We start from the raw sequence: 12,612 nt of genomic DNA, 5'->3' as shown, positions 1-12,612 counted from the left end.
AAATTGTAAAAAAGAAAAAAAAAGTATGCTAAATTGGAACTAATTTTGTACTTAATGCACTTTAGTTGTCCAGAAATAGTGCTGAGGTCCAACTAAAGATATACTTAAGTAAATTTGTTTGTGCTAAAGTGAAACTATTGCTAGTATACTTCTGGTACACTTTAAATATCTTGCATTTAAAGACTGATATTATACAGAGATCATACTATCCTTACTAATAGTGATGTTAAAACTGTGATGTGATAAAAAATGTGCATTGTGCAATAAAGAAGTACTCCAAATAAAGTTTAATTATAATATTTATATCAGTAAGTCTCAAGCGATATGTCAGTAAATGTTAATGGATTTGAAATAAACATATTTTAAATACATTTTGGTATATGTTTTTTTTTTTTTCACTAGGGTAGGTTTGAATTTCTTTTCAAAAATATTTAGTACAATTTAAATTAATGTGTTATTATTATTATTATTTTATGTAATTTTAATTCTAAAATATCTAAAATCCTTGAAACAAGATCAATTTGAGAAGCAACAATACATGAGGCATTATATGTGTCAAGAACTGCTCTGAGACACGAAGGTTGAGGATCCAAATGCAGTATTTATTGAACAGGGTAATCCAAAAACGTAATCCAAAGTCCATACAAACAAACAAACACAACAAGGCATGGAACACGGGCAAAAGAGTAATCTACGGAACAGGCAAGAAATCCAAAAACCAAGAGACATGAAACCAGGGAGAATGCTTGGAATTGCAGTGTAAAGGTCCTTGCACACTGAGTCCGAAATTGTCGCATGCGTTTTTTCGTATTCGTGAATATTCGTGATTCGGTGGCTCTGAATTGTCAAAACACCATTCAAAATGATTGCTACGGATGCGAAAAACGCAGAAAATCGAACCTGATCGAAAAAAATGTATGACGGACGAAAGTTTTGGAGGCAGTGTGCAAGCGTGATTGACATAACATGAGGTCGTATTTATTTTTTAATCGTGCAAAAATTTCGGAATGCGAATTTCGGACTCGGTGTGCAAGGGCCTTAACACTAAACAAGACTTCGCAGGGAATGAATGAGTGTACATGGTCTAAATAGGCTGAGACTGACAAGGTAATGAGATAAAGGTGGATGCAATCAGGGATGAAGAAGACCAGGCAGTGAGTTATGGGAAATGTAGTTCATGAGGGAATGACAATAGTCTGATGTGGAGTGTCCCCTCTGGTGGCTCTCAAGGGGCACTCCAGCTGGGGACCGTTACAATATGAGTGTTTGTGTTGTTGTTTTTTTGTCTGTGGAAGATCTTTTTTACACTTACAAAAGATACAATATATGAAAATCAAAATACGTCTTCATATCTTGTGTGCTGTTTCTTGTCAAGTAGCTTAAATATATCTTCTTTTTAGGACTTCTAGATATTTTCAATGAAAAACAAAGCTGGGCCCGTAGCATCACTTCATGTCACTTCTCGTTTAAGAAACACACATCATTTGACAAGCCTGATCTCAGTCCACATCAACAGCCCCATCCAGACGCTGTTTCATGCCCTGGCTGCACAACCAGCACAGAGAAAACAGATAGTCCAAGCCAGGTCGGCAGGTCGTACAGATACGCCGTTATGAAGATCACAAACAGAATAGCATACACAAGAGCCTTGGCCATGTGACCCATGGAGCTGAACTCCCTCCACCATGACAAGTTCCTGCTGGTGCCGTCCACCCAGGACAGGTGCATGCTGGGTAATGGCGTGAGGTGTTCACCTTCTCGGTTCAGTCGCTGGGGTTCTTGAAACTTTCTGAGAGTCTTCCCAAGCTCAAAGTCCTCATCTGGAGAAGTGAGCTCACTTTTCTCTGCAGATGTTGTCTGAAGGAGGAGCTTGGATGGGTCAGTGCTAACTGTTGGATAGGTCGCCTTGAGCAACTCAAACTCTTTCTCTTCTCCGTCTGTGCAGTTGTCACTCACCGCTTGGGGGTCCTCTACAAACTCTCGTTTGGTTTCTGAACGTTTTTCAGCGCCCTCGCCTTCTTTAGCAGTCGTCTCATTCAGTTGCTCCTTCATTTTAAGTCCTTGGTTTGCCTCAAACCGCCTCTCTTCGATTTCCAGCAGCTCTGAATTGTCTTTGTTAAGATTCTTGTTCGACATGCATAATTCGCTCTCATTAAACGCCTCGCTCGCGCACGATGAAACGCTCTGTATTTCTGTGCTGTGATCCGTAGTTGTTTCATCTCGTCCTTTTCTACTGTGCACTTCATGCACTTCTCTATAAAACGCTCTCATTTCCACCTGCTCCTCGCTATCATCTTTATTTATATCTTTCCTTTTTGAAGAAGATCCCTCGGCCTGTCTATTTGTGAGCGACACGTCCCTGATACCCGTAAATGTCAGGGTGTCTTTGACCGCTCTGTGTGTGTTTTCTTTAACCTTTGAGGTGTCGAAGCTGCCTGTGCATTCTTCAGGTGAGATTCCATCTCCGGCTTCTGAATTCTGAGTCTCGGTGTCATGTGCGGTTCGAGTTTCATCCCCCGGGCTTGTCTTGGTCGTGTCTTGACTCAAAGATCCCCTTGTGTGCTCATGATGTGGGGCTTGGCGGTCACGAGATGCCTCGAACTCTCTTCCCACCCTCTCTGGCTCCGATCCCAGAGCACAACATGGTATGGTAGTGAGCCTTGGCTCTGTCACTAGCTGGTAACCCAAAACCTGATCTCTAGAAGGACCTTTTGATTGCTCTGTCGGATCACATCTTACAAGTTCCATTGCTGTCATGTCACAAGACCCATGATTGTTGTCTTTCTCAGCTCCCTGGTCCTCCAGTGGAATTACGACTTTGTCCCTTGAATCTAAAACTTCTGATTGGCAAAGTGTCTCTGTAGGAGCACACGTTTGTTCCTGTATATCACTGTGAGTGTGTGTTGTGTCAGTGCTGTTAAGAAAAGCTTTCCAGATGTCAGAAGTCGATTTTGCTAGGTGATCTTTAACTTGCCAGCCTGTTTCACTGTAGGCATGGGCAGGGTTTGCATGGGGAGGGGTTGTTGTTGTTGTTGTTGTTGTTGTTGTTGTTGTTGTTGTTGTTGTTGTTGTTGTTGTTGTTGTTGTTGTTGTTGTACTGCCCCAATCCAGAGAAAGTAAAGGGATCTGGTGGTACATTAGTATAGGTGGCGCGTCCATACCGTATCCTTGTCGGCTGTGGACAACCGGCAAGTCCGTTCTACTTGGCACACTAAGCCTTGAGATGGATGTGGTACTTTCATTTGTGTTGGAATTACATCTATTCTGGGTTTCCATTGCTTTCTGAGCGAAGTAGTCTTGCACGTGTGCCAAACGAGCAGCTTGACGTTTCCTACGATGATCCACCTGTCAAAAAAAGAGACAATATGGAGAAAATGTTTTGGTTTTCTGCTGACTTTATCTTGTCTTGTTTGTAATGAGAGGTATTTCATTTTTGCAAAATGGCGTTAATTTATTTCAATTTATCCTGACTAATAATTTGTAGTTCACAAATTGTTGTACTTTTTAACTCTTGTAACTCCCCGACCAGCCAACGCCAGTGTTTTCAAAAGTTTCATGGCCCCCAGAATATTTTGTTGTATGAATATCTGAACATGCAATATATCAAAATAAAGAACAAAGCCTCTGCTTTTAAACAAAAAACCTGTTTTATTCTAGCTACTCTATCTTTATAATGCATTATTCTCTTATCAACGCTTGAATGTGGGTAAGTCTTTAAAAAAAGCACAATTTTGAGCAAAAATCGTGTTTTTGTTACAGACCATCAAGATCGGATTCAGAACGATGATCAACACATAGATGGAGTAGATCGAGTCCATCAACACCCCGGATGCTTGCGCAGTCCTGTAGCTCGTCCTGGGTCGACAGTTCATTCAGTAGCATTAGGCAGTTTTGATCTATATGCTGTTTAATGTTGATGATCGCGTTATTTTGCATTACATATGATATTGCTTGTTTCTGCTTCTTCTTTGCTTGTGTTTTGATCAGAAGATTCCGGACTCTTTCAGAAGATGCGTTCTAGCGCCCCCTACCGTATAACAGTGAAAACAGGGAAAGCCGAAAATTTCTGTCAATAGTGGGGAAAGAGTTAAAAGGATAGTTCACCTAAAAACATTTTTCCAACTCCTTTATATCATTCCATTGTTTGTTTTTTTGACAGAACAAAACCAGGATACTCTTTTTTTCTTTTTTTTTTTCTTTTTTATTCAATGAAAGTAATGATTTCCTTTTGTTTGTATTCCACGAGGGGAAAAAACGGGTAAAATGACAAAGTTAAGTAAATTATTTTTCTAACTGCCCTTTTCCGGGCCTAATGGTTAGAGAGTCAGACTTGTATCCCGAAGGTCGCGGGTTCGATTCTCAATACCGGCAGAAAAGGTTGGTGGGGGGAGTGAATGGACAGTGCTCTCCTGCACCCTTAATACCCACGACTGAGTTGCCCCTGAGCAAGGCACCAAACCCCCAATCACTCCCCGGGCCACAGTGAATAGCTGCCCACAGTGTGTGTGTGTGTGTGTGTGTAACTAACTTGCATGGGTTACCATACTTGGCCTTCACGTCACTTCACTTCACTAAATGCACTTCTTTGTCTCTAAACCTTGACAGGACACTCATTGACCATACCAGAGTTTTGCAGCAGTCCTTAAGGGATTTGCAGGGAGCGATTCCTGCTTCTTCCACTGTTTTGGATGTGACTTGCTCTGGAAAAGAAAACAAAGTCAAACTCAGTCTCATGAAGAATCAAAGCACCATATTTCCAGATTTCCACATAAGAAACCCACCTGAGATCTCCCTGCTCGCCTCTGCGGGTGTCGCCTCCGTGTAGATCTCTTTACTGTAAATGTACGGCAGGTTTTCAATTACACACACCAGCCATATGTTTAAACACACCATCTCCAGTCAAAACAAAGTTTTGCGCTTGATTGGACAACCAGAGAAATACGTCTGGGTTTTTTTCTTTGATAGTTTCACCATCTACATGACTAAAATAGTCTCTTGAACTCTTCAGTAATCTGCATGATTTTAGGTATCGTTCATGTCCGGGTTGAGTAATACTCCCAATAAGCACTGTGTTCAAATCCTGACTGTAAGTGTGAGTAAAAGTGATGATTCTAGTGACAGTGTTTCCTACCTGATTGTTTTAAGGCAGCTCCTGATGCTTTTCTGGTTACTCTCCTCTACTAACTTCTCCCTTTCACTCTCTTTCTCTTTTTCTCTCTGATCACTCCTTCGTCTTTGGTGGCAGAAGACGATGTAGTTGGTCCCTCCGTTGTTGTCCCAGAAGGTTCCGACATCGCTCTCGTAGCGTAGACAGAACTCCATCCGAACCCCTTCGACCTGGAATGGAGGCGTCAACACGAGAAGGAAAGAGAAGCAGTCCGTCTCTCCATCGCTAGACCCGGGCACGTACTCGGCCAGCAGCTCGGCGTGGCTCTGCCAGCCGTCCAGCGAGACGCGGATGTAGACGGCCTTGCGGAAGCAGAGGTTGAGAACGCGGACGATGCCCCGGATCGTGGTGGTTCCAGGGAGAAGCTCGATGCGCTCCAGCTCCAGCTTCTGCTGCTGAAGTCTCACCTCCATGTCCTGGTTTGAGACTGGGACGGTGAAGAGGCATGAGATGTGGTATTCCTCACCCTCTCTACCGTCCGCCTCCGGCCTTGATATATCCCGGTTATCGTACTCCTTCACGGAAACCAGGTCTAGACCAAAGGCATCCGCAAACGACACCTTTCTTCGTACGGCTACCGGTGGGGGCTCGGGTTCCACCTCCTCCGATTCATCTGCAGAGCTTCCATCGGATATCCGCTCTTCGCTTTTCTCTAATTTTATGATTTCCTCTTTGTTTTTCATCATCCAGTCTCTGCAGATGTCAGTCTCCATGTTGTGGGAGACCATGGAGTGTGCAAGCTCTTCCACAGACATGCCTGGCTAATGCTGACTGGGTAACAGCACTAACCGCCTGAAAGACTCGCTCACAACGTGACTTGGCACAGAGCATCAGGTTTCGGCTGAACATTGTGTGGTTGCCAGGCTTAAAAATAGCTGTGAACTATGCTTGTCTTCCTGGTCACTAGAGTCTGGTTGACGAAAGTGGGACAGTTTGATGTGTCTGTGTCATCTGTTTAACTATCCTGAACCTGGAGATGGCTTTGGTAAATGCTCATGAATTATATATGTGAATCTGTACAGAAACAACACAATGCTTCCGTTTGAGACCGGGGCTAGTTGTCACATCGGGAGCAACATTACAGTAACTATGAGTTTCAAATTCTTGTGGGGTTTTTATATTGGTTTCAAACACCTAGATAAAACTCATAAAACTCGTAATTTTTTTTTGTGAATTCTGTCATCCAAATAAACTTGTGTAATGGTGATATTTTATTTATATCTGTTGGATAAACAAGTGAAATCAATAAAACCGCAATGCTATTTAATTATATTCAGATATTGTTATGATAATATGTCAGGTTAGGGCAATTTATGATTCAATTCATGAATAATAGATAGATAGATAGATAGATAGATAGATAGATAGATAGATAGATAGATAGATAGATAGATAGATAGATAGATAGATAGATAGATAGATAGATAGATAGATAGATAGATAGATAGATTATATATATATACTTTATGTGAAACTCTTTATGTGTGTGTGTGTGTGTGTGTGTGTGTGTGTGTGTGTGTGTGTGTGTGTGTGTGTGTGTGTGTGTGTGTGTGTGTGTGTGTGTGTGTGTGTGTGCTTGCTGTGTACATGGCTTTTATTACATTAAAATAGTTTTTTTTATAATTTGAACAAATATATTTTTCTTAAATGTAGCATCAGGTTCCCATTGTGACAGCTTACCCTAGATTGTGACAGTAGGGTTTGCTATGGGGCATGTTGTCACACTTAATCAGTGCGTGATTAGTAAACTATATGTACAAGGCTTCAAAAACCAGAATTAACTTCATAATTATTATTATTATTTATAAAATGCTTACTTTGTGGGTGGATTTTATTTATGTTTTTTTCCCTTTAATTCTATAATTATTTAATCAATGATTAAATCCTTGTGTGTTGTAAAGTCCCAAAAAATGTGCTGCAGTCCATTTGTATTCAGTGTTTTAGTACATGATCTCAATTGACCACTAGGTGGCAGTGTCTAATCAAAGTTCTGTGCACACTCGCGTTTCATTGACAATCAAATGTGGATTCCAAATCATTCCAGTAGGTGGCAGCAAACTCTTATGTTTTGTGCTAGGATCCCAGAGTTTTTTTCAAAATGATTCCCCCCCTAAATTTGATGTAGAAAATACATTTGTGTTTTTGATTTCTTTGTGATAAAAGCCATGAAATATTTGCATTTTCTTAATTAAACGTTTTTTCTTTAAATGGCATGCACGTGGTGAAAAGAAGGCATCAAAAATTCTCTGATCAATGAACAAAAACAAATAAAATCCTTAACACCTTTGCAGACATCTGACAGATATTTGTTATCGGATTTTGGAGTGTTAAAATGTTCTCATAAAACCAGGTCAAAATCTGCTGCATCGCCTCCTTATTTAAATATGCATTTGATTAAAATTATTTTGATGTTATGCAAATATCACCAGCCATCTAATATGTACTAATATCCCTTTTTTTTAAACAGCCAGTGTTTGCGACCAAAATATTGAATGAAGATATTCAATTCAGGCAGAGACAGATAATTAATTCACAAAGAGAGATTTCTGATATTATCAATCTTTAATCTGAAAGTCTTTTATTTTTTATCCAGTTTTATTCATATGAAAATGTCAAGGCAGTGGCACACAGTTACAGTACACATGTGATGCAGAGCTCACCATTACAGTATGTGCATCATTCTCAAAAGCTGTAGTAATTCGAGCACATAAATGGTCAAAAGCAAAAATGATTTGAAAACCAGCAGTTCATCACTCATATTACCAATATCTCATCAAAATTAACAGAGATGCTGACGACCTACAGTTGGTCACCTCGAGGTTCAGGGGTGTGTGAACTGTTTAGCATGTGTTGATAAATCTCATGTGCAATGATATAAAAAAATGTTTAATAAAATAAAAATGAAAGCACACAAAACATTTTACAACAAAACACAATAATGCTCTGTTCTTTTGTTCTTGAGCACACTGCTCATTGCTCAGAATTTGAATTTTGACTACTTAACCTCCATACATTACAATTTTGAAGACTTTGTTTGTTTGTTTGCTTATTTGTATTTATGTGCAATAAATAATAATACAATAAATATGTATTAACTTTATTTAATCACAAACAAATGAATATGGATTACACATTTAGATGATGATGATAATAATAATAATAATAATAATAATAATGTTAACACTAGTTTAGGGTTCAATTCTCACTATGAACTAGTTGCTTATTATCATGCATATTACAAGGATATTGGCTGTTTATTAGTACTTATTAGGCACATATAAATGCCTTATTCTGCATGACCATGATGTTCTACATCCCTTAAACCCAATACCTAAACGTAACAACTACCTTACTAGCTATTAATAAGCAGTAATTAGGAGTTTGAGGCAAAAGTCGTAGATAATATTTAGTTAAAAGTAAAAATTGGACCCTAATCTTGTGACAATAATAATAATAATATAGCCTAAACAAATTTGTAAATAAAATAAAAATAAAATAAATGACAGCACTTCACATTCCTACTCTTCATCTCTTTAGAAAATGAAACAACTGATCTTGATTTCTTCTGATTAGTGACTCGAAAAACAAAACAAACTTCTAATGACTGTATTGTTTACGCGGCAGGTGGACATGTGTCACGTGGGGTCGCAGTACGCCAAAAAATAACAACATGCACGTCCGCATAAGTGCCTCCTCGCATTCTAATAAGCTAGTCCCCCCCTCAAAAAAACTCGGCCGAAACATTGCGATGCATTGAATTGAGATACAAAAAAACAAGCTGCCGCTTCGCGTTGCGCGTCATGCGAGCGCATTCAAACAGGAGTCGGTGTTACTCGTGCGTTTTTTTATACTGTTGCGTCGGTAATAACAGCAGCACACTGACTGAAGACAGCAGCGTCTCGAGACTCCGAGCGGAGGAATATCAACAGCGCGTGCTGTGCGTTTGTTTGTAGCGCTTTTTTAAACCACTGACTTGTAAACACGCGAAACTTTGCATCCGCGAAGGAGATACATTCACTTATTTTTGGTGAGTTTTCACGTTTATGCCTTTCATACACTGACCTTCTCAGTTTGACTTCACTTAGAAGTTGCAAGATGGGTTGTTTAGTGCTTGTTGGATGGTTTATAAAGTGTTTGTGTTGTTAGAGAGTTTGTGAGAAGTCAGTACTGTGATTCTATCCTCATAATCAATAAACATCCAGTGACAGTTTTGTGGCATTTTTTAGATTATTGCATCGCCTTTTAATGCTCATCAACTTTGGTTGTGTTTATTGCTGTTTGTATTTGTGCGTTTTAGTTTTAAAACAACCTGACTGAAATGTAAACGTACGTTAGTTTATTTTTTGAAAATAATAATAATAATAACAACAGCATAATTCCTGTCCGTTTTAAAATAAAGGATTTTAGTGAATGCATTAAGGCATAGGCTACGATGTAAATATGCAGAAATGTACATGATCTGTTATTGCACACGTATCACTACATTTACTGTTTGTACAATTATTTTCAAGTGATTAAGACTGTTTAATAGGTTTATAGTTTTTAAAAATGAAATCAGGTTTTTTTTTTTTATACACTGATTAGGTTGCCTGTGCGATTATTTATTTTTAGTCTGTGTTTAAGCTTTGTGATTTTGCATGAGATATAAAATTTTAGATCGTCTAAATAAGTACATTTACTTATATATATATATATATATATATATATATATATATATATATATATATACGTTATGTATTGAAGATAATTTATATTATTATTATTATTATTATTATCATCATCATCATCAAGGTTAACATTAATCTTACCGTGGTTGCTTGCTCCATTTCCATGATCCAGAGTGAATTCTTCATAGCTTTGGAGCTGCTCACAGGAGCAGTGTGTCAGGACAGTAAGGCTGATGTATTGGAGTGTTAATGGACAGCACTCCTCTCTTAAGACACAGTCACATCTACTGCCAGTGCCAGTTTCAGTGGGTTCAAGGGATCTGGGACTTTTTTTTTTTTTTACAAGGTGTGTAGTATTACAGCTCGTATCATGGCTGTGATTAACTCTGAGAGCTTTCGGTTGCAGAAGCACCTCTGTTTCAGCTGTGCAGGTGAAGTGCAGGTGTGCATCATGGTGCTTCGTCACTCAACGCTGGGTCGCTTCAAAAAGGCTGTAATAGCAGTAGTAAAATTTCAAGCAAACACACACACACACCTCGGCAGCTCCTGTAATGTGAAGCCCGGCCCTTTGTTAGCCCCACGCAGTTCTTCCCAGGTGATTTTAATTAGCACTGATTCAGTGAGCAGTGTTTGGAGCGTGATGTTTCACGTACGACGTGTGAAGGGAGGGGGACGGCTGTCGGCTGACCTGAGACAGGAAAGAGGGGCCGATATTGGAATTATCCTGATGTTTTTGTAGGCACAGCCTGATTACGGCTGGGGTGTGTGCAGTGCATGCACTGCTTTGCGTTAAAAGGAAAGACATCCTTTTAAAATGAATGCATGTGCATTGAGTAAAGTAAAATGATTTGGCTGGGTTTAGATGGCATCGTGATTTGACTTCTTGTAGGTTACGCCTTCATACGTACTGTAATGTGGGTGGAACCATTTTGTTTGAAATCACTAGTTCTTTCAATTATTTCATATTGCATCCTGCAGTCACCACTGACAGAAAATGCCCATCAAAACTCCTTCTTCCTATATTCTACTGTGTTTTTTGGGGGGGGGGTTATAAAAAAAAACAACCATAGAAAGTCAAAGGCTAGTTTTCCTTTACGTTTCCGCGATAATCGACATATTACCCCATGTGTGTTTTAATATACATCCCTAAACAGGGTCATAAAGCTCTAATGGCAATTAAGCCGGAAAGCCTTCTGTTTGTATCCATGTTAACTTCACAGAAATGTTTCCATGACAACCTCCATGCATGTTAAGGCAACCAGAGGTGATCAACTCTTTTTTTTTCTCCCCCCTCCCTCCCCTTTCCTTTTCCTCGCAAGAGTGGAATTTGTGTTGACAGTTCTGGCCTTTAATGGCACTTTGGTGCCGCGTGAAAGTATTTGTTTACCGTGATCATATGCTTCTAGCTGTCAGCCTCGCAGAGATTGACTTCTCCTGATAAAAGACTGTATTACATGCTTAAGAGGTCTTATGCGCCATAATTATCCACATCATCCTAATGACGGTTGGTGTGATTCAGAAGCTAAGACGCTGAGAGCGCGGGCTTCCTCTGAGGTCACGAGAAATGCTTTTTTGGTGTGTGTGTATTACAGTGGATTCTATGATGCTTATTTTATGGATTAAAATGTTTAATGCATTGACTAAAGGGAACGGTTTCTTCTGTATCTGAGGTTGCGACGCTCTAGACCTTTCCACAGTCCGTTTGATAGCTGAGAACTTTTCCTTTCCTTAAACATGGCATATAATCCCTAACTCTAGTCTTTTGACTGTGACGGCGCTCTTTCACACCAACGATATCACATGACCTTTATGGAGAGGTATTAAAATCACCCATAAGCATCTTATCTCAGAGTACAAATGCCCTTGAAATTATTAATTGTACGCATAGCTGATAATATCAGTGCTGATATGTTTTGTCATCTCTTTTTTGTGCAATTTGAAGGCATGACAGGGTCTTGTTGGCTAAAGGCAATGATTTACTGAGCGTTTTAGTCTCTGGTTGACTTAAAACCCCAGTCGTTGTAGAAGCAAGAGGGCGTCATTTGTAGTAAACGGCAAGGTCAGCCCTGCTCGGCCCAAACTTGCCTGTGGCCTGTGACAAGAGGAAGTGTGGAAGTAGACTTAATGCTAGTCTATGTGATAGTTTCAGCATCATTGTTGAAATGCAGCCTACTTTCATTAATTAAATGAGTGCTTTTCCACAAATTATTTATATATATATATATATATTATACATACAACCCAGCATTTTTCAGAGTGTAGATGCTTGTCATTACAGTAGAATCAAACTCTGACCTTCTAACTGGAATCTCTGAGGACAATTCTGTTAGTAAGAGAAAAAAAAAATCTGTTTATTTGAAACACGTTCTGGAAAAACAGAGGATTTGTGACAGTAACATCTCCTGACAGGCGTATTAGGCTGTAGAAAGAGCATCGGGCCCGAGGCTGTGGGCATATGGTACTGCCTTCTGCTGGCATCGCTCTAGAACAAGTTGCAACACTGCGGCAGGGTCACGACGGGCTCAGGTTTGTTCCTCCTGCCCTCTCTAAATAATAACAGGGCAAATTAATGCTCCCTTTGTCTTTGACAAGGGCAGAGCGAATATTTTTAGATTGACTCTTTGGCCCGAATTGTTGTTTTCTATGTTTCTCTTCATGTTGTAGTTGAGTTACTGAGCTGTCGTGTTTGAGTTTGATCTTCATGTTTCTCTATTGTTTTAAAGGAATGCCTGATTGCTGTGTTTTCATTTGTATAGCAAATTATCTTTTATGTGCACA

At 39.6% G+C, this 12,612-nt stretch overlaps 2 protein-coding genes across 5 annotated transcripts in view; one reads left to right on the top strand and one right to left on the bottom strand.

Annotated features, from left to right (window-relative positions):
- Window positions 1-583: 583 nt before the first annotated feature.
- On the bottom strand, window positions 584-5,991 carry ppp1r3aa (protein phosphatase 1, regulatory subunit 3Aa). The gene is made up of 4 exons (XM_084407492.1): window positions 5,132-5,991; window positions 4,782-4,834; window positions 4,624-4,700; window positions 584-3,345 (listed from the first exon to the last, which is right to left on the bottom strand). Exons 1-4 carry the CDS (start codon window positions 5,920-5,922, stop codon window positions 1,510-1,512), a joined length of 2,757 nt encoding a protein of 918 aa, XP_084263618.1. The 5' UTR covers window positions 5,923-5,991; the 3' UTR covers window positions 584-1,509.
- Window positions 5,992-8,852: 2,861 nt separating this feature from the next.
- Window positions 8,853-12,612, top strand: part of foxp2 (forkhead box P2) — a 99,396-nt gene continuing 95,636 nt past the window's right edge. For 2 of the 4 annotated variants that reach the window (XM_084406447.1, XM_084406451.1), the window contains exon 1: window positions 8,891-9,194. The gene's annotated coding sequence lies outside the window, so the exon portion shown is untranslated. Of the gene's footprint in view, window positions 9,195-12,612 lie in introns of all 4 variants that reach the window. The other 2 variants (XM_084406453.1, XM_084406452.1) reach the window with 2 other exon arrangements.

The sequence above is a fragment of the Rutilus rutilus genome, assembly GCF_951802725.1.
Source record: "Rutilus rutilus genome assembly, chromosome: 4".
In the NCBI taxonomy this organism is placed as follows: domain Eukaryota; kingdom Metazoa; phylum Chordata; class Actinopteri; order Cypriniformes; family Leuciscidae; genus Rutilus; species Rutilus rutilus.
Note: the sequence above shows the minus strand (reverse complement) of the source record. Positions and strands in the feature narration are given on the sequence as shown.

What these genes read in the sequence shown, in the direction of transcription:
- ppp1r3aa (XM_084407492.1), bottom strand. Translation starts at nt 5,922, where the DNA reads ATGTCTGTGGAAGAGCTTGCACACTCCATGGTCTCCCACAACATGGAG. An exon ending in AGCTGCCTTAAAACAATCAG is followed by an intron (nt 4,835 to 5,131) that starts GTAGGAAACACT and finishes GTACATTTACAG; the next exon opens with TAAAGAGATCTACACGGAGG. An exon ending in GGCGAGCAGGGAGATCTCAG is followed by an intron (nt 4,701 to 4,781) that starts GTGGGTTTCTTA and finishes TTTCTTTTCCAG; the next exon opens with AGCAAGTCACATCCAAAACA.